Source organism: Urocitellus parryii, chromosome 5, assembly GCF_045843805.1.
Source record: "Urocitellus parryii isolate mUroPar1 chromosome 5, mUroPar1.hap1, whole genome shotgun sequence".
NCBI lineage: Eukaryota > Metazoa > Chordata > Mammalia > Rodentia > Sciuridae > Urocitellus > Urocitellus parryii.
In genome coordinates this window covers 99,543,166-99,564,583 of record NC_135535.1, presented here as the reverse complement: position 1 = coordinate 99,564,583, position 21,418 = coordinate 99,543,166, and the positions used below count along the sequence as shown (strand labels likewise).

At 34.2% G+C, this 21,418-nt stretch overlaps 1 protein-coding gene across 2 annotated transcripts; it reads right to left on the bottom strand.

Annotated features, from left to right (window-relative positions):
• Positions 1 to 1,954: 1,954 nt before the first annotated feature.
• Positions 1,955 to 11,648, bottom strand: Clec7a (C-type lectin domain containing 7A). Of its 2 annotated transcripts, XM_026410895.2 has the most exons (5): positions 11,546 to 11,648; positions 9,994 to 10,092; positions 8,439 to 8,576; positions 7,213 to 7,364; positions 1,955 to 2,032 (listed from the first exon to the last, which is right to left on the bottom strand). In XM_026410895.2, exons 1-5 carry the CDS (start codon positions 11,646 to 11,648, stop codon positions 1,955 to 1,957), a joined length of 570 nt encoding a protein of 189 aa, XP_026266680.2. The 2 variants fall into 2 exon arrangements, with proteins under 2 accessions (XP_026266680.2, XP_026266681.2); XM_026410896.2 differs by lacking the exon at positions 8,439 to 8,576.
• Between the last annotated feature and the right edge of the window lie 9,770 nt (positions 11,649 to 21,418).

Sequence of the window (21,418 nt, the reverse complement as noted above, 5' to 3'; positions counted from 1 at the left end):
CCACTAAGCCACAGCCCCAGGCCCAGATTTTTAATTCTTTAAGAATCTAAACTTAGGCTTTAATACAGAAGTATCTATTATACTAATACAAGTACCCTTTGCCTAGTATCAAATTTATCATCACTTTTAAGGAGAAGGCAATTTGTGAGAGTGATTATTACACAGAGGCATAAAATTTAGAAGCCAAAGCATTTTTTTTAGTTGAGATGAAATCTACATTACATAAAATTAATCACTGTATAATAAACAATTCAGTAAATTTGGCAGTTTCTTTTCCCATATTAATCAACATGAAAAAGCTACAAATAATTTTGTATATCCCCAATAATACAGAAATCCCCATTGAAAATATAAATAACATCAATGAGACAATTTAAAAGAAAATAAATAAATCATCACATGATGAAATATAATTACATTCCAATAATATTTTACAGTGATAAAGAATTGGTACAAATTGCAAAACAGTATATTATAAAAATAATATAATGTACCTTTTCTCCAACGTATTAATATTTCTGCCAATAAGATTGGTTACTTTTGTATTTGTTATCAGATATTATTTATTTTTTTATTTATAATATTTTAAAAGGAGAAAGTTTTCCTAAAGACCATCTTCCCTCCAATTTCACATTATACAGGATGCTATTAGTCAAAGCTACGGATGGCATACTCTCTGGGTTATTTAGTTGCAGTTGCTGGTTTTTAGTGATGATGATCATAATTATGATCATATTAAGAAAAATAACAAGATACCTCTGATTATAGTGAAGATTTTTTTCCATTTTTTTCTTTTTTTTATTGGTTATTCAAAACATTACAAAGATTGCAGAATCACATCGGTTACACATCCACATTTTTACATAATGCCATAATAGTAACTGTTGTATTCTGCTACCTTTCCTATCCTCTACTATCCCCCTCCCCTACCCTCCCATCTTCTCCCTCTACCCCATCTACTGTAATTCATTTCTCTCCTTATTTTTTCCCATTCCCCTCACAACCTCTTATATGTAATTTTGTATAACAATGAGGGTCTCCTTCCATTTCCATGCAATTTACCTTTTCTCTCCCTTTCCCTCCCACCTCATGACTCTATTTAATGTTAATCTTTTCCTCCTGCTCTTCCTCCCTGCTCTGTTCTTAGTTGCTCTTATTATATCAAAGAAGACATTTGGCATTTGTTTTTTAGGGATTGGCTAGCTTCACTTAGCATAATCTGCTCTAATGTCATCCATTTCCCTGCAAATTCCATGATTTTGTCATTTCTTCCATTTCTTTATTTAGTAATTCAGAACTACATTTTACCTTCTACCCAAGCATGATATACTGGTAGAAGTTGAGGAACAAATTAAGGAAACACAATGACACTCCTTTGGTACTTTAAAATGCATATATATATATATATATATATATATTTAGTTGTATTTGGACACAATACCTTTATTTAATTTATGTATTTTTATATAGTGCTGAAGATCCAACCCAGCATCTCACATGTGCTAGTTGAGTGCTCTACCACTGAGCCACAACCCCAGCCCTCATTGGAACTTTTTGAGGATAAAAAAATAATAATAATAACATTCTGGTAGAGCAAAAAATGAATATTTCTTTGAAATCACCAAGGACTTGTGGCTTAGCAATGGTAGAACAAAAATTCAAGCTTAGCTGCCCTGACTCCATGAGTAGGACTGTGTTCACTAGCATAAGATTGGCCTCCCTATGGAGCTGACAAGTACAGAAATCACAGCCTCTATATCCTATTTCTCAGCTGAGATTTAAGTTTGCCATGCACTTTTAACATTTTCAGCATCTATTTATACCTCAAATATCACTCTTCTGTTTTTGCCATCCATACAGTCTCATATACTTATCTCCTTTGATTACTTCTCCTCCCCCTTACTTCGACAGCTTCTTCTCACAGATACTGAATGCCGTCACATAACAGTATTGGTCATAAACAGTGGACACATGAATCCATCCACAATTGTGAAGTAAATTTTCTTGGGTAGCTGTGCTTCTGATTTGAAACCTGGTAAAGTACAATACAATGACATAATTAAAACAAATGTAAGGAATACCCTCTACCTAGAGGAGCCAAGGAAACACCTGAGTTGGTAGCGCCAGACAACTATTTTTTTGATTCTGCAGTCCTCTTTTCTTCCTGTCTCTTCTGGCTCACTTTTTCACTCCCCCCACCATTGTGATCCTTTCTCTTTATAAAACATGGCCGGTAAATCAGGTTAACTGCATGACTTACTTTCATCTCTGTGAGAAAGTGGATGATGCCTTTTCTTTTCAGATACTTACAAATTAGAAGAGAAGGTGGATCCATCCTCCCAGTGCCATGGTTCTTCATTCTGATGGCGAGAGAGCCCTATCCAAAATGCATGAGCAGGTTGGGAAGACACTTGGCTTTCTATAAAATCCTGGAATGAAACAGAAATGCAAATATACAGAAAGAGAAAATATGATTTTGGGGGAAAAAAAAGAACTGATTGAATCCCTTTGGTGAAGAATGCATGCATAAGATGACAAGGACCTAGAGAGAAATTCCAATATTTTTATTTCATTGAACATCTCAAAGTGTTTAGTTTATCTAGAGTCACTTTAACATTTAATTTCCCATAAAAATACATTCATCCTTCATGATTTCAATAAATAATAGATTCAAAATGTCAATGAAAACTGCATCCATTCAATATACTAGGCAAAGCTTATCCAAGAATGATAAGTTTAGTAGGCAATTTTCATGGTAGATATGACCCTATTATTTCCATAAATTGATACTAATCTTGTCAAGAAATGCTTCTCAGAAGACCCAGATAAATAAAATAAAATTTGAGATTTCAAAGGAGACTTTACATCTGATACTACAGAAATTCAAAGAATCATTAGAGATTATTTTGAAAAGCTACATGCTAACAAATTGGAAAGTCTAGAATAAATTTATGGACATTGGTGGCCTACCAAAATTGAATCCAAAACATAGAAAATCTGAATAGACCATCGACAACATAATAAGCATAATAAGAAGTCTACCTACAAATAAAAGCTCAGGACTGGATGTCTTTACTGCTAAATTTGACCAAACTTACTTACTTAATATATTTATTTAGCAGTACAGTAATGAGGACTCAATCCAGGGGCACTCTACCACTAAACTACATCACCTGTCTTTTTTTTTTTTTTTTTTTGAGGCAGGATCTTACTAAGTGACCCAAGTTGGCTTCAAACTTGCAATCCTCCTGCCTCAGTTTCCTGAGTCACTGGAATTACAGGCATGTTCTGCTTTGCCCAGTGTAACCACACTTTTAAAGAATAACACTAATGCTTTTAAAACTATTCCATAGAATTAAAAGGAAGAGAACACTTCCAAACTCACCCTAAAGAGGCTAAAATCTAACAATGTCACACACACACACACACACACACACACACACACACACACAAATCTAGACCAATATCGCTGATGAACACACATGAAAAAATTCTCAACAAAATACTACAGGATTGAATTCAACTGAATATCAAAAAGATCATTCACCATGATCAAGTTAGTTTCATTCCTGGGATGCAAGCATGGTTCACCACATACAAATAAATAAATGTAATATATCACATAAAAATAATTCAAAATAAAAACCATGATTACTACTGTGGATTTTGAAAAAGCATTTGATAAAATTCAACATTTCTTAAGGATAAAAGACCTAAACACATGAGATACTGGAAGATCATACCTCCGTGGCATAAAGTCTATACATAACAAACACATAGCCAATACGATATTGAATGAGGAGAACCTCAAAGCATTTCCTCTAAGATCAGGAACAGGAGGGGATAGTCCACCTTGACCACTCTTACTCAATATAGTACTAGAAATTGAAGCCAGAACAATGAGAAAAAAAAGAAAAAGAGAAAATACATACAAAGGAAAGGAGAAAGTCAAATAATCCCTGTTTGCAGATGATATGATTTCTGTACACAGAAAAACCTAGACTCCCCCAAAAGACTCAGATAAATGAATTCAATAAGGTAGCAGAATACAAAATCAACTTACAAAAAATCAATAGCTTTTCTATATGCCAATAATGAATTTGCTATGAAAATTGTCATGAAATTCCATTCATGGTTCTCATACAAAAACTAAATACCTAGAAATAAGTTTAACTAAGGAGTGAAAGATGACTATGATGAAAATTAAAAAATACTTAAGAATGAAATCAAAGAAAACACTAAAAAATGTAAAGACACTTCATGTTCATAGATTGGAGGAATTATTATTGTCAAAATGGTCAAACACTGAAAGCAATCTACAGATTCAGTGCACTATCCATCAAACTATCAATGACATTCTTCACAGAACTAGAGAAAAAAATTCCAAAATTTATATTGAAGCAAAAAAAAAAAAATCTCCCACATATCCAAAGCAATCTTGATTATAAGGAGAGAAGCTAGAGGCATTATAACATCTGATTGCAGGACAGACCACAGAGTCAGTAAAAACAGCAGCATGCTATGGCACCAGAAATTAATCCACATACCTACAGCCAAATGTTACAGTTTGGATGTGAAGTGTCCCCCAGAGTTCGTGTGTTAGACAACACAAGAAGGTTTGGAGAAAATTGATTGGATTATAGCATTGGTCTAATCCCTGATGGGATAAATTGAGTGGTAACTGAAGGCAGGTAGGGTATGGCTGGAGGAGATGGGTCACTGGGGGCATGGCATATATTTTGAGTATATATTTTGTAACTGGAGAGTAGAGTCTCTCTATCTGCTTCTGATGGTAAGCTGCTTTCCTCTGCCATACTCTTCTGCCATGAGTCTCAAGGAATGAAGCTGGCCCTCCATGGACTAAGACCTCTAAAACCATGAGCACCTAAATAAACTTTTCCTCCTTTAAAATTGTTCAGGTCAGGTTCTATAGTCAAAACAGCAGAAAGCTGACTAAAACACTAATTCCCATCAAAAGTGCCAGAAACACTATGGAGAAAGTACAGCCTCTTTAATACACAATACTGGGAAAACTGGATATCCACATGTGAAAGATTGAAACTAAACCCCTATCTCTACCCTGTACAAAAATCAACTCAGAATGGATCAAAGACCTTACTGTAAGACCTGAAACTTCCAGAAGAAAACATGGAGGAACTACTTCAAGATATCAGTAGCGGTAGTGATATTCTACATAGGACTCCAAAAGCTCAGAAAACAAAAGCAAAAAAAGTGATAAATAAAATGACATTCAACTAAAAAGTCTTCTGCACAGCCAATTAAAAAAACAAACAAAACAACAACATCAACAACAACAACAACAAAAAACTATCCATAGTTAAGAGACAGACTACACAATGGGAGAAAATATTTGTCATGGATTCATGTGACAGAGGGTTATCTGGAATATACAAAGAACTCAAAAACTTAACAAAAATCAAGTTATCTATTTTAAAATTGGACAGATAATCTGAACAAAAACTTCTCAAAAGAAATACAAATTACTTCAAACTATATGAAAAAAAGGCTTAATATCATTAGCCATCCAGGATATGCAAATCAAAGGCTATAAAGGACACATCTCACCCCAGTAAGAATGGCTATTATCGAAAAATAAAAATAACAAGTAATGATGAGTGATAGGAAAAAAGGAACCCTTATACACTATTGGTAGGAATGCAAATTACTACAGCTTCTATGAAAAACAGTATGAAGAGTCCTCAAAAAGCTAAAAATAAAACTTCTGTATTAAACAGCTATTCCGCTCCTGGGTGTATAGCTGAAGGAAATGAAATCAGCTTACAAAGGAAATACCTACATGTCCATGTTTATTGCAGAATTATTCATAAGATATATGATTATAAGGTATAATTATAATCAATTATATAAGATATAGAATTAGCCTAGGTCCCATCAACAGATGAATGGATAAAAACATATGGTATAGATATACAATGGAGTATCAGTCAACTATACAGAAGAATGAAATCCTGTCATTTGCAACATGTGGAAGGAAATAAAAGACATCATACTAAGCAGGATAAATCAAACAGAAAAACAAATATTGTCCATTCCCTCTCATGCACAGAAACACCAACAGAAAAGAAGGACTGTGAGCACAAGAGGGATTACTGAGAATGGCAAGGGTAAGAGGATGATGGATGAAAATGATCAATCACAACATATCCATAAATGGAAGTATCACAGTGAATACATTAATTTTGATAATTAATATGTGTTAACAATTAGAATCATAAACATTAATTTAAAAGGGAAAAAAGAAATGCTTCTCGGAATTGGATAATGCCTTGAAATTAATTTAGTGCCATTTCAGATTTTATGAATAAATAATCTGTGGTTCACTGAAAATATATGAATTGCTGATAAATACAAGATGATTTATCATCAATTACAGATTGAGCTAATACCCACAGAGATTTATAGTACAATGCTCTTACTTTACCATGTACCTACTTTCATTAGCAACTATTGGGATTGGCATTACAGAAACAAAAAAAATGGAAAATAGTGAAAATAGGTGTAGAGGTTATGGATAACTTTAGATTTATAAGGTAGAAAGTTTCCTATTAATTCCTTTTCATAACTCATCTGAGTTCTACCTTTCATTCATGACAGATTGTCTCCCTTTTACTTTAAAATCTCTTATGTGTACAAAGATATCTCTAAACTCCTATATTATTTATTATGGATATCAGATATTGATTTCTTAACAACTATTGTTTTTTTCTTAATGAATTAAATAAGCTCAGTAATACACATGTATTACTTTTTAAACTCTTTTGCCTTTTCTAGTATATTGCAAAGAGCAGATGATTTATAAATATATATTATCATTGTTGCTATTTTCCTTGAAAATCATGATGATGGGGAAATTTTTCTGTTTTCATCCACTAAATTTAGAAATTGAAATACAAACCCACAAAAATTAATAGAGGACTGATTGTTGTAGTAATTAAAACATGGAATGTATTTGAAAAGATTTATTTTAAAGTGAAACATGATTGTTTTATAGTAATTAATTTTTTAAAAGCATATGATATGTAATTTACATGCTTAATGAATGCTAATATTACAACTATGAAGAATTCTGAAAGTAAGTTTCACATAAGAAAAAGAATTATTACCTGGATTCTCTCTCGTTTTCATGTTTCATAAAGACTACTGATAATTACAGCTGAAGTCTACACTTACCAATTCACTTGAGCTGTCTATCTTCAGGAGATGAGAGCCCAGCTGAGAGCATCGGATCTTACTTCTTTGCCAGGAATCTAGTGACATTCTAAATAGATAACAGCTCTTCTCATGTATGATCCACTCAGGGGGACATGGGCTAGAAAAGAGTCCTGAAAATAAGAGATAGTAAGTACCATGAAGCTCATAATACACCAACTCCTTTTTCTAATGCAAACACAATTTATCTCATGAATACTTAATCAATGAATTGCCATTAATATCTTTCATTTTCAATTCAAACCTATAAGGATATGATTTTATAGAATACATTCAAATCCTCTCATTCATTTAAAATTTAGAAATTATCTGAAAAACTATATACACTGTTTTAGAGAGCTAACCATCCTTTCCTTTTGTCTTCTTTTAATTCAAATTTAGCCCAGAACTCCCTTTCTCTATTTCAACCCCCCTATAATAAATGCACTCAAAGTCAATCACTAGGATTCATAGTAATTTCATGTGATTTAAGTTATTTTATGATGTGAAACCCATTTTAAATTGTTGCTTTCCAAAGTGGAAAAGCATAAGGGCAATTATTTACATTTCAGAGTATCTACATTGTGTATTATCAACTGTTTGATAAGAGAGTCAGGAAGTATGAGTCCAGAGATTGGAAATTGAACTGAAAATATATTCATCGTCGATGATGATGCAATTAAAAATAAAGGGCATCTATGTATAAAATTGTAATGAAGTCATATGGTTAAAGGCAAACACATTTAATCAGTTTTCAGGAATATATTATTAGTGCTAATACTTTTGTATTTTTTAACGTAGTGCCTTATTTCTTGCCAACATTTTTGCTCTTTTACTTTTCCTTGCCATTCTTCTGTCCTGATATCCTATTTCCTCTTTTAATGGTATCACTTTAAATATATCATTTCCCTAAGGAGGAGCGTACATATTTTTTCTTTCACATCAATTATACAATCTTCTGAAGGTCTAAACATATAGCCAGTGATAAATCAGTTACTGATTTAAAAAAAAAGTTCAACATGGAAGTGTTCATACAAATGGGTATTAATGAAATAACTTCATTGCTTTATTATAGATCTGACAGTGATTCATTATACTGAGATAGTACTGATCAGTACTATCTCATCTTCCACCTACCCCAGGCTTAGCACCAAAAAATTAACCATCTTGAATCAAGGATTTCATTAAAGCTTTAACTCTGCCCTTGCCTGTGGTTTTGAGAGTCTTGGTAGGAGCCACATTCTCTTCTAAAGATGATTTTGTGGGTTGACTGTGATTCTCTTTATTTCTTAATGTAAAGTTCTCTTTTTCCAATGGGTCGCTGCCTGAATTGGATCTCCTAAATGCTTTATATTCCAAGAACAATAATAGTAACAGAAAAAAAAAACAAGTTATTCTGCTATGTTTGAAAATTAAAATTCTGAAACTCAAATTTTATTGGAATATAAAGGGATAGATCTTTGATGACAAATAGATGCTTTATTGTTAGTGGAATGGTAAAGTGATATATTTGATTGATAGATGAAATAGGAAAAAAACAAATAACTTCTATAAAGAAGAAGTGAGAAAGAAAAATGAAACAGATGCAGAGGAAAGAGATGACAGATCAGCTAGAGGCAAATTACATAGTGTCAACTAAAACCATGAGAGATTTGAAACAGTAGTAAATCTTCTATTTTTTTTCTATTACGGATAAATGAGAGCTCCTGGAGAACGTGCTCAGCACCTATAACATAAAATGTTCTCAGTAGAATTGACTAATTAAGAAACACCATGAAGACTCTCTGAAGGAATAATAATACTTTATTGGTAACAGAATTCCTGAGATATAAAATCTAAGAAAATCTATTCATCCATCACTAGGTATCTACTTAGAATGCATTAAGTGCCTCAGGCAATTCCTGGTACATTCAAAGGAGTTTATATTAATGATCAGATATAAAACAAGTCCCATCAATCATGAGACTCATTAAAATAGCATATAATCCCTTTAGTGAATTTTTTTCATTAGAAAGAACAATAGGAAATCCGTTTGAATTTAAAAGAATTTATTCTTTAGAATAATTGTTCTTTGGCCAATAACTTGGTCATTTTCTCCACAGATTAACTTTTTTTTTTCAATGTTGGCCAGATTGGTCTTAAACTCCTGGACTCAAGGGATTCTTCCTTCTCAGCCTCCCAAGTGTTGGAACTACAGGTGTGTTCCATTACACCCAGACAGGATTAGTTTTCCCATCTTGATTTCACTGGAATGTAAAGTCTAGGAGCTCTATGAGGGCAGGGTTTTTGTCTGTTTTGTCTTCTGTTATCACCAGTGACTGGATCAGTGTCTGGTATATATAGTGGGTGCTCAATAAAAATGTATTCAATTAAAAAAAAAGAAAGAAAATCATATTGTATTTTATTCTCCAGCTCCACAGATTTCCTTCCATTAAATTTGTCCTTCAAATTTCACAGTTTTCAAACCAGCTATTCCAGGGTGATAGTAAAGCAATGTAGTTAAGACTATGCATTTTTTTTTTAGACAGAACTTCTAAATTTCTAATCAACACCCCACAAACTAACTAACTTACGATCCTGTAAAAGTAAAATAATCTCCCATTCTCTTACTTCCTTATAAGTGAAATGGGAATTAATAGCAACAACTCAATATGGTCGATGTGCAGACTAAATTAGATCGTATAAGCCAAGTCATTAAAAGAATGCCTAGCACACATTAAATACTGCCTGTGACTATTGCAAACCTCACGACCTAGTACTCACCCAGGACACCCAGGACTACAGCTATCACCAGTGTTATCAAGCAGATAACACTGATTGTCATAGCAATCAGCCGCCAAGGAGGAGAAGCCTTCTGATCACCTAAGGAGCCAGAGGGAGCAGAAATTGAATGAAGAGTATGATGGAGGACAGAATGCTTTAATCCCACAGTTCATTAAACTCCTGGCCAATTCGTAAGAGAATCATTTATTAACTGATGCCTACATAATCTAGACATTTAGAGTGAGTTTCCATTTGTCCCCATCTTTAGGATACTTCTTCAGTTGTTGGAACTGAAACTGTCCATAGGTCTTGATACTGCTCAGGTCCCTGAAATCCCACTCATTCTTAGAGGAAACAGCTTAATATACGGAACCTAGCCCTGATTACCAAGGATAACTTTCTTTCTCATTTATTTGATGAATGACTTAGGCATATTATTTTCCCTTTTATTTTTCATTTATCTTTGAAATTGGGATAATAATACCTCACAGGATTCTTGTGGGAAATAAATGACCTAAAATATGTAGAAGCACTTCCTTTAGCAAGCACATACAGGTCTCTTGTTATTTGTCCACATACAAGCATAAACATATTGCCTAACTATCTCTTCCCTCATCCAAATTTTCTGCTCTTTGTCACAAGTTGCATAAAAAAGAATTTCATAAGTGGCGATGAGAGGAAAATAGCTGACCAGTGTGAATACCAGAAAGCAGAAGAAAACAAAATCTGATGTCAAAACCCATGAATTGTCTTTCTTGAAGATAACAGGGAACTGATTTTGTATCAACATCAACACACCAAAAACATCTCTCTGCTTCTCACTGGTAAGAGCAATTCATAGAATTGTCAAACAGGAGACTCATTAGGGAACTAAAGCCACTCATTTTGTAAAAAGACAGATCCTTTAATGTCCTTCTCAATATTTCCTTTCATTTGCATTTTTGTTTAGATTCATGTCCATAGGAGCTTTTTATCTAATATATGTTTTCCTTCCCTGATATTCCAAGAACTCCCTTCGATCTCTTATCACAGAAAAAAAAAAATCAGTTTTGAAATTTCAAACCCTACAACTTCCAACTTCCCTCTGGTCTTCACCATAAAATTGTAAGAGTTTTAGTTTTGTCATGTGTCTCCTATCTTTCCATTCTTCTCTTTCTAGTCTCCTATTTTCTGATGTTGTTCATAAGCATTTCTTTAGGATTCCTGGACCTCCCTCCTACAATTGATTCTTTTCTATCAAACCAGGAACAAGTAAATCTATTGAAATCCTTCAGCTTTGTATAGCTTCACACTTAACTTTCAACTCCCCAGTGATGAAATGTCTTTTGTTTAGAACAAACAAATTTCATTTTCTTCCATCAAACAAATTAATTTAGATATAAGAATTAATCCCTGAATACCTACCATGAAAGAACCTTAATGAATTTTCAAGTTATTTGCAGTGACTTTTAAAAATCTTTAAAAACATATCAATGAGTCTCAAATTTTCCCTACTTTTAGTATTTTAGTCTATGAGAATGAGAGTACTAAAGTCAAAAGGAAAAAAAAATACCTAAAATACCTTTCACAGGTCTTCTGGTGATGCCTCTAGAGGTGAAGTCTAATTGAGTATACCCATCTTCATCCAAATTTTCTAAATCAGAGCGAAATTCCATTGTTTTATATGTTCTCTAAAAAGACACTGCATTAGATAGTTATTTCCTTTTGCCTCTCCAAATGACTGTCCATGGGCAAAAGAGGATCTATAAGTCAAATCATGTGGTGTAAGCATTATTGAGGTTTAACAAGTTGAGATTTACTCCTCCACATACCCAAAAGCAGGAAATGAAAATTCTGCTGTAGTAATTTCCCGTTTTTACCTTTAAATTTTATTTCTGGGTCTAAAAACTTCAATGAAATTAAAAAGCCACGTAATAGCTATGTCCTTGTTTCAGATCAAGCACAAGACAAATGCATGAAGGCTTATGCCACCTTCATGATTCTCAAAACTGAATTTGATGCCCTTAATTGACTTGGCCTATGTAAACTATTAAATAATTTGATACCTTGGATTTACTATCATTTTGTTATAAATGTACATATGTGCACATATCCATGTATTTTTTCACCCAGCAAACACTTATTAAATGTTCAAGGTTCCATTCAGCAGGAGCTGGAGATCAAAGGAAAAATGGTGAAGAAGTTCATTGCCTAGTGGAGAAAACGTATAGATAAGGATAAGAATGATGCCATGGGGAGGTGCATTATTGTAACAAGAGAGGAGAGAGTTCTCTTTGGGATTCATCAGAGATGAAAAATACAAAGCAGTAAATATTCAGTGAGCACTGACTATGTTCTAAGTACTGAATATCACATATGCTTTCCTATTCAATCTTAGCATTCCAAAAACCCTATGTAGTATTATCATTCCTATTTTCAAAGGAAGAAAATGAGACATTGAAAATGTAGTCCTTTGCTGGGGCTTAAGAAGCTAATTTTAAAAATTTGAGCAAAGACTTGAACCAGATGCTTTTGCTGCAAAACTCATGATCTTGTTGGCTATCCTGCACTACCTTCTTTCCTCATTCAGTACATTAATATTGCCCAGTAATTGCTTATGGAGCATTCTGGGATTGAAATATTATCATAATTTTCTATGTTTTATCCCTTTCCAAATTTCCATCGTAATTCTCAAAATCAATCAAATGAACACATTCATCATTGCTGCCAACTTAAGCACCCAACCCACGCACCAGACTGAAATGAGCAAAATGTAGGGGACAGACAGTTGACTACAGATCAACAAAGCCAGACTTTAGAGTGATGAGGACAGATTTCAGTAATACTATCTCATCAAGGAAGAGGGAACTGAACTGAACTTCCCCAAAATAAATCTGAAGACTTTTGAATGACTTAAGTGTACTAAGGAAAAGGCATTGGGGTGAAACTCAGTGTGACTAGGGTTTGTTAATTAACATTTATTCAGAGGAGAAAAAAAGTCTCTTCTGTCTTTATGATATGAGGTAGTGGTGCAAGTTGAAGCAATGTGCCCACCATCTAAATTGGCCCTTATTCTCCCAGAGTGACTGGGAGAGAGAGTAAGAATTATCTTCCTGAATACTGAATACATTTCAAAGAAACGGATGCTTGAAAATACTGTTCTGTGTGGTAGATTTACATCAGAAAGGGCAGAAAACAAATTTAGTATTGCAAGTCTTCTAAAATAACTGTCATAAGAATAGATTCAGGGGCTATCTGTCTATCACCAAATTTTAAATAGAAGGAAAAGTAAATTCTCCTTAGCATAAAGAGAGCTTCCTCAAGAAAGCTGAAAGGAGTCATCTTGTGAACAAGGCTGGAAGTCATGCTAAAGCTGTTCACATCTCTTGATGCAGAGGTTTGGGGGAAGATGATATACCCAGGACTCTGTAGTTCTCACTGTCAAACTCTAATCAAAATCTGAGAGAGCTCATTGGAGAATAAATAAATGAATTTCTCCTCCTTGCCCAATCTACCACAGAAGTCTTGCCAACTTCTTACAGACCTGTTGCAAAGTAGCAGTGTGTAAGTCAATATTCACCAATTGTCCAAGTCGGTAACCTAGTCTTTGACAGAGTGATTCAGGACATCCTACTCCAAAATGTGGCTTGTTGGCATTTGAGAAAACAGCAGAAGCAGGACAATCACTCTCAACTTGGTTTTGATCTTCTCCTTGATATGGACCATAAAATTTGACAGGTACTCTTCCAAAATCCAAAGGAAAGGAACATCCTTATTTCTGAAGACAGAAACACCAAGAGATTCTAAACAAACAGTCCTTGCTAAGTACTCCTCCCAGTTTTTTATCATTAGATCATGTTCCGTTTGTCCAATGTGGGGGGAGAAAAAAATATTACCTTTTCTTCACTCATCAAAAAATTCATTTTACAACAAAATAAATGAGAGAAAAGCATGCTAGTTTTTTTTTTTTTTAAAAAAGAGTGAGAGAATTTTAATATTTATTTTTTAGTTCTCAGCGGACACAACATCTTTGTATGTGGTGCTGAGGATCGAACCCGGGCCGCACACATGCCAGGTGAGCACGTTACCACTTGAGCCACATCCCCAGCCCACATACTAGTTTTAAATGACAGGAGAGCCTTCCAAAATGAAGACCCACAGACACAGGCAAACTGTGTTTTTATGGATAGTGATGCAGAAGTTTGATTGAAAGGCAAGAGGGTAGCAGCTAATGGTAATAGACTGAGGAGAGGTCAGAAATTCCTGTTTGTTCAGATTTTTTTCTGTCTTTTTATGACATTGTCTACTTCTGGGTATAGGGAAGGTCACTGTCAACTGTGGGTCTTCAGGGGAGAAGGGGAAGGAGAAGTTCAGAAAGTGATAGTCTAGAATCTATGGGCTGCATCAGGTAGGAAAAAAAGGGAGAATTTTACTTTCTATGTAACCCAGGAGAGGGGAGGCAGGCAAGACCTGCCTGCTTCTGTAGTTTTCTTGATTTCCCTCTCGCTTAAAATATTCAGTATGCCAGGGTTCCATAATTTAGTTATGACCTTGACACCAATTGTATTTCCCAATGACTGTCTACTCTTTAACAAATATAAACATAAAAATACAAGGATTTCCTTGCTTCTTTGGATCTTCTTTTTCTTATGAAGTCTCTTTTGACACATAAAACTTATATTAAATGGAAGTATGTGATTTTCCTTTATTAATCAGTCTTTTGTTACAGGTGCCTCAGCCATAAATTTAGTCATGGGCGAGGGGGAAAAAAAAAGACCTTTCCTCTCCTACAATGAGTACTAGGAATAAGACAATGGATAAATTGACTCAAGGAAGAAGGACCAGCTTACTAAATACAACCAGAGAACAGTAATGACAGACCACCTTTCAAGCAGTAATAAGAAGCTTTTTCTTACTATCAATTCAGACCCCCCAAAGGAAAGACTTTCTCTGCACAATGACTCTATGAACATAAACTTTCATCTTATCTTTTTTCCCTCATTTTTTCTTTTTCTTCTTTTTATTTTATCTTATTTACTTTTTGGTCTTTTTTGTCTAAGATAAAACAATCCAAGAGTAATCGTAAAAATGGTTTACAAACTAAAAAAAAAAAAAACCTTGGCAATTCAAGATAATGTATGGGAGAGAAGATGTATTCAGAGAAAAATACCCTTCATTAAATACTAATGTAAGAGGGACTGGGGATGTGGCTTAGTAGAAGACCTTTTCTAGGCATGCATGAGATAAGTGAGGCTCTGGGTTGGATCCTAACACTGGGGGGGGGGGGCACTAACGGCAGCAACAGATGAAAAACAAACCAACCTAACCAAGAACAAGAACAACAAAATTCCAAACAATAATAATAATTATCTAATTTATATAATCAGTATAACATGAAGAATAATGATAGCAGAGAGTTAAAAGACTTGCCTGTGTTATTCATTGATGCATGCTAACAGTCTAGGATTGTTTCTGATTCATCATAGGTTATCAATAATATGTTGAGTCAATGTATAAATTACTGCATTTTTACATTTATATGCATTTTTATAGATATTAAAGAAATACTTTTTTATTAGTTGCTCATGACAATACAATGATCTTGACATATCATAAGTTTGATTCAAATGAGATATGAATTCTCATTTTTCCATGTGTACAGGTTGCAGGATCACATTGGTTATATGTCCATGTGTATACATACAGCAATGCTAGTGTCTACTGAAATACTTTTTAAAAGTAAATTATCATTCTTCATGCTGATAATTATCTGATTAAAAGTTAATCATCTGTATTTGGTATAAAAAAATTAAAATAGTATATAAGCAATATATGTCTCTATATATTATAACCTGGAATCTATTGTTCATTACAACCAATTCCAGTTTATAAACTTCAAAATAATAAGCACATAGCTGGGCCTGATGATATAGGTCTATAATTCCTAATCCCAGGCACTCGGGAGACTGAGGCAGGAGGATTGCAAGTTTGAGGCCACTGGACAATTGAGTGAGATCCTGTCTCAATAAAATAAAAATGGCTAGGATGTAGCTCAGTGGTAGAACTCTTGCCCGGCATGCATGAGTCCCTGGGTTTCATCCGTAAGACTTAGAACAAGGGGTAGGAGGGGTGGCTAAGCATTCTGACTTTACAGATATTCTGAATACAATGTCTAGTACAATGTCTTAATCATCTCCTGTCTATTGGAAGAAATAGATAAGAAAACAAGCAATTTTACTTCTTATGAGAGTCATCCCACTACCCTTCAATAGATGATGGATTAAAAAATGTGGCATATATACAAAATAGAATTTTACTCAGCAATGAAAGAGAATAAAATCATGGCATTTGCAGGCAAATGGATGGAGTTAGAGAAGATAATGCTAAGTGAAGTTAGCCAATCCCAAAAAAACAAATGCCAAATGTTTTCTTTTATATAAGGAGGTTGATTCATAATGGGATAGGAAGAGGGAGCATGAGAGGAATAGATGAACTCTAGATAGGGCAGAGGGGTTGAAGGGGAAGGGAGAGAGCATGGGGTTATTAATGATGGTGTAATGCGATGATCATTATTATCCAAAGTACATGTAGGAAGACACAAATTGGTGTGAATATACTGTGTGTACAACCAGAGATATGAAAAATAGTGCTCTATATATGTAATAAAAATTGTAATGCATTCTGCTGTCATATATAAGTAAAAAATAAAGAAATAAAAAGCTAATCTGCACAGTAAAGAGGGTATGTGGCACCCAGCACCCAGTACTCTGCTCACCAATGCTGTGTAGGATTAAAGGTGCTGATAACAGAGGAGCCACCATTTGACTAAGCTCTTCTATTGCAGAGCCTTGAGAGACATTCAGAGGCTCCTGAGCTACCACTTTCAGCCAGAAAAACAGGCCGTAGCTCTGCACCCTATGGACTTGGCATTTAGACAATATTCCCAGACTCAGTGAAGGTCAGCCTCCTGGAGTCCCTGATCTAGGCAGGGAGAGAAGAGCTCAGGATGGTCAAGGGTCCTCACTTGTCTCTCTTGGGCCCTTCCCATCTCAGAAGCACAAGGTCGATGGCTATGTGAAAGTAATCTGTCTACGGCATTCTTTTCATGAATAATTTCTGAAAGTCTTCACTACATACAAGTGACATTAACCCCTTTATCTCACGGAAGAGTAATGGGTGATTTGGAAAAAAAAAAAAAGTCTTCCCACTTAACCAGTAATTTCAATTTCTTTTTTTTTTATTTTATATATTCCCTGCAATCCATACACGTGGAAAAATAAGAATTCATACCCCATTTGAATCAAATGTATGATATGTCAAGATCATTGTATTGTATTGAGATACCAATAAAAACAAAAAAGAGGTAGAGACACAAGACCCCTGTCTCCCTATGTTCTCTACTATATAAGGAGACAACCAGAAGACAGTGGTTTGCAAACAGGAAGAGAGCATTCACCAGAAAGATATGTTGGCTCCTTGGTCTTGAAATCTCAGCTTCCAAAACTATGAGGAATCAATGTTGCTAAATCACCCAGTGAATGGCCCAAGGTAACAAAGATAGATTTACCCATGTTTATTTATCTTCACAGTAAGTGTTCAGTGATTATCCTGTCTTAAATCTCTCCACCCTACAAACTCTTTTCTCTTTCTGCCTTATTTTCTCCATAAAATTTAACATAAACAATTTTTCTCATATTTTTCATATTTTTTTCAGCTTTCTATTTCTCTCCATTAAAATATAAGCTTCAGTAAGATGGAAATTTTATTTTTTTTTGTTCAAGTAATTTCAATTTATAGTCCCACATTACCACTGAGTTGTCTTTAAATTTAAAAAATTGTAAATATTTTTTAATTAGTAGTAATTAATTATTTTAAAATCTATATTTTTTTCAATTAACAAATAATAATTATATCACACTCATGGAGTACAATGCATATTTTAATATGTGTATAGAATGTGGAATGGGTTTTATATGTATATTTGTATGCATATTTTTTGTTTGCCTTGAGTGATCACCATGTCGTCCGTCCCTTGTTCTTCTCAATGGCTCTTTTTTTTTTTTTTTCTTATGAATTTTTTTGTGGCTTTAATATGTTGACTCTGTTTTTTTTCCCCCTGTATCATATTTATTAGAAAAATGTAGCAGAGGGCTGGGGATGTGGCTCAAGCGGTAGCGCACTCGCCTGGCATGCGTGCGGCCCGGGTTCGATCCTCAGCACCACATACAAACAAAGATGTTGTGTCCGCCAATAACTTAAAATAAATAAATATTTAAAAAAAAATGTAGCAGAATGTGAGACAGGAAAACTCAGATAGGAGAGTCTCATTGGCTCTACCACTACTGATTCAACAAAAGCATCCTTGTAGTGGTTTATTTTGCATTTTGGAATTGAATATACAATTTTCCTTAAAGAAAAATAATTTGGCTAAGAAAAAAGAATTTGAAGTCACTCACAAGGCATATCCCATTCACTTTTAGAGAGAAAACAGCCCAAGATAAGTGAATTGAATTGCAATTTAAGTCACCAGCGCACTGTCTAAATTCAGAGTTCATGTTCTACCTGATAAACATAGCATGTGGTGTTGTCATTGCTCCTGTCACTGAGTGACCAAGTGACTTTAGAGGTGTCATTTTAGTTACTGTGTTTGCTTCCTCACCAGTTCAATGATGATGGGCTTTAAATCTCTATTGGTACCCTTATACGTGAATAAAAGAGGTGCAGGAAAATTAATAAATGGAAATGCATGCCCTCTGGAGTGCTATTTGAGCTAAGTTAATATGAATTAATCAAAATGGTTTAACAGACTCAGGCAGGAGTGAATGAAGGGCTGGTGCCATCTGCTGTTCTGTTTGGGTAATTTCAAGGCAGATTAGAAGAAGTTAATGTATTTTCATTTGACAATAAAGTTGAAGAATTTAAGCGGGCAGGTGTGAGATGAAATCTTAGAGTAGTTTTTATTTGCATTTCTTTAATTACTAGAAGTGTTGATTTTTTTCATATATTTGTTGATCGAAAATGTATCTTCTTCTGAGAAGTGTCTGTTCAGCTTCTTTGCTCATTTGTTGATCAGGTTTTTTGTTGTTGTTGTTGTTGTTGTTGTTGTTGTTAAGTTCTTTGAGTTCTTTATATATCCTGTAGACTAGTGCTCTATCTGACATGTGTGTGGCAAAAATTTGCTCCCAAAATGTAGGCTCTCTCTTTACCTCATTGATTGTTTCTTTTGCTGAGAAGAAGCTTTTTAGTTTGAGTCTATCCCATTTATTGATTCTTGATTTTATTTCTTGCGCTATAGGACTCTTGTTAAGAAATTTGGAGGGCCAAATCCAACATAATGAAGATTTGGGCCTACTTTTTCCTCTATTAGGCACAGGGTCTCTGGTCTAATTTCTAGGTCCTTGACCCACATTGAGTTGAGCTTTGTGCAAGGTGAGAGATACAGGTTTATTTTCATTTTGCTGCATATGGATTTCCAGTTATCAAGAATACAAACAGTGTTGGCAAGGATGTTGGGGGAAAAGGCACACTCATACATTGCTGGTGGGATTGCAAATTGGTGCAAACATTCTGGAAAGCAGTATGGAGATTCCATAGCAAACTTGGAATGGAACCACCATTTGACCCAGCTCTCCCACTCCTCTGTCTATACCCAAAGGACTTAAAATCAGCATACTATAGTGACACAGCCACACCAATGTTTATAGCAGCTGAATTCACAATAGCTAAACTGTGGAAGCAACCTAGATGCCCTTCAATAGATAAATGGATAAAGAAACAATGGTATATATACATAATGGAATATTACTCAGCATTAAAAAAGAATAAAATTATGGCATTTGCAGGTAAATGGATGGAGTTGGAGAGTATCATACTAGGTGAAATAAGCCAATCCCCCCAAAAAACAAAGGCTGAATGTTCTCTCTTATAAGTGGATGTTGATCCATAATGGGGGGGAGGGGTACTTTGATTGGACAAAAGGGATGGAAGGGAGGGAAGGGGACATGGGGGCAGGAAAGATGGTGGAATGAGATGGACATCATTACCCTAAGTACATGTATGACTGCACATATGGTGCAAATCTACATCATGTACAACCAGAGAAATGAAAAGTTGTGCTGCAATTGTGTGTACAACGAATCAAAATGCATTCTGCTGTCATATATACCTAATAAAAATAAATTAATTAATTAGAAAAGAAGAATTTAAGCAGGAAAGATTTGAATATGATAAAAATGCTACTTTCATTCTGCTTAAAGTTATCTATGTTTCTTTTTCCCTAAGGAATTATGATTGTTATAAGTAAGCTTTTGTTGTAAGCTCCTGCTGAATTCAATAATTATCATATGTGCTTATTCTATTTTTAATTTTAAATTCTGTTACCAAATTACAAGTTATCAAAGGTAAAGTAACTTGACCTATTTAGTATTAATCTAGTGACTACTCTTATACTGTATTAAATAAATGAATAAAATTATACATATTCAGCTTTTTGTTTTGTTTTGTTTTTTCAGCTGGGAATGCAAACCAGAACATTGTACCTGTGGGCAAGCACTCTACCGCTAAGCTCTGGTACAGCCCCAGCACTTTTTATTCATACATTTATTTTATTTTTGAGATAAGTTTTCCTTAAAGTGCTGAGGCTTACCCAAAACTTGCAATTCTCCTGCCTAACCTTCCCAAGTAGCTGGAATTACAGGTGTGCACCACCACAGCCAGCTATATATATATCTCTTTTAATTTACTTCTTTATTTTCTTCCTCCATACTAGACTGTAAATACCATGAGAATAGTGTCTATGTATGTGCATTACTGTCTGCACTGTTAGCACTAAAGAAAGAGCCTTCCCATGAACTAATCCTCGCTAGAGAATTGTCAAGTGGAATAAATGAACTTAAAAAGGAAGAAACTCCACATTCTTTTGTCAAAATAAATTAGAACAATTTTTAGAAAGCAAAAATATCTGTGACTTTAATATTTGTATGTAATTTACCAAAAAATATAGTCAGGTTCTTAAAAATTACATATTAGACAGTCTACATCATTTCAAAAATATAACATACGTGCTTAATAAAATAGGCATGACATTTACAAAAACATGATCTTTTTTCAGTGTTTGGGATTTGCTGTAATAAAAGTGCTACATAAGCTATCTTAGAAAAGAGCTTAGTAAAGAGATGATTTTACATTTATGGATATATTGAAGTGAATTCTTGCTGTCAGTTTCATGGTTTTACTCAACTTAAATTATTTATATTAGTATTGACTTGTTTATTCTCTAAAAGTCAAATTATAAATTATCAGTCAGGTATGCTCCTGATGGATTAGGCAACTCAGGAAGAGCTGAGATATGTGGCAGTTGGCTAGAATATACATGAATAATTAAGTTTAGATATGTTATAACCAAGGGAAAATTTAATAATTGTGAAAATCCTCAGGTTGCCTTGAA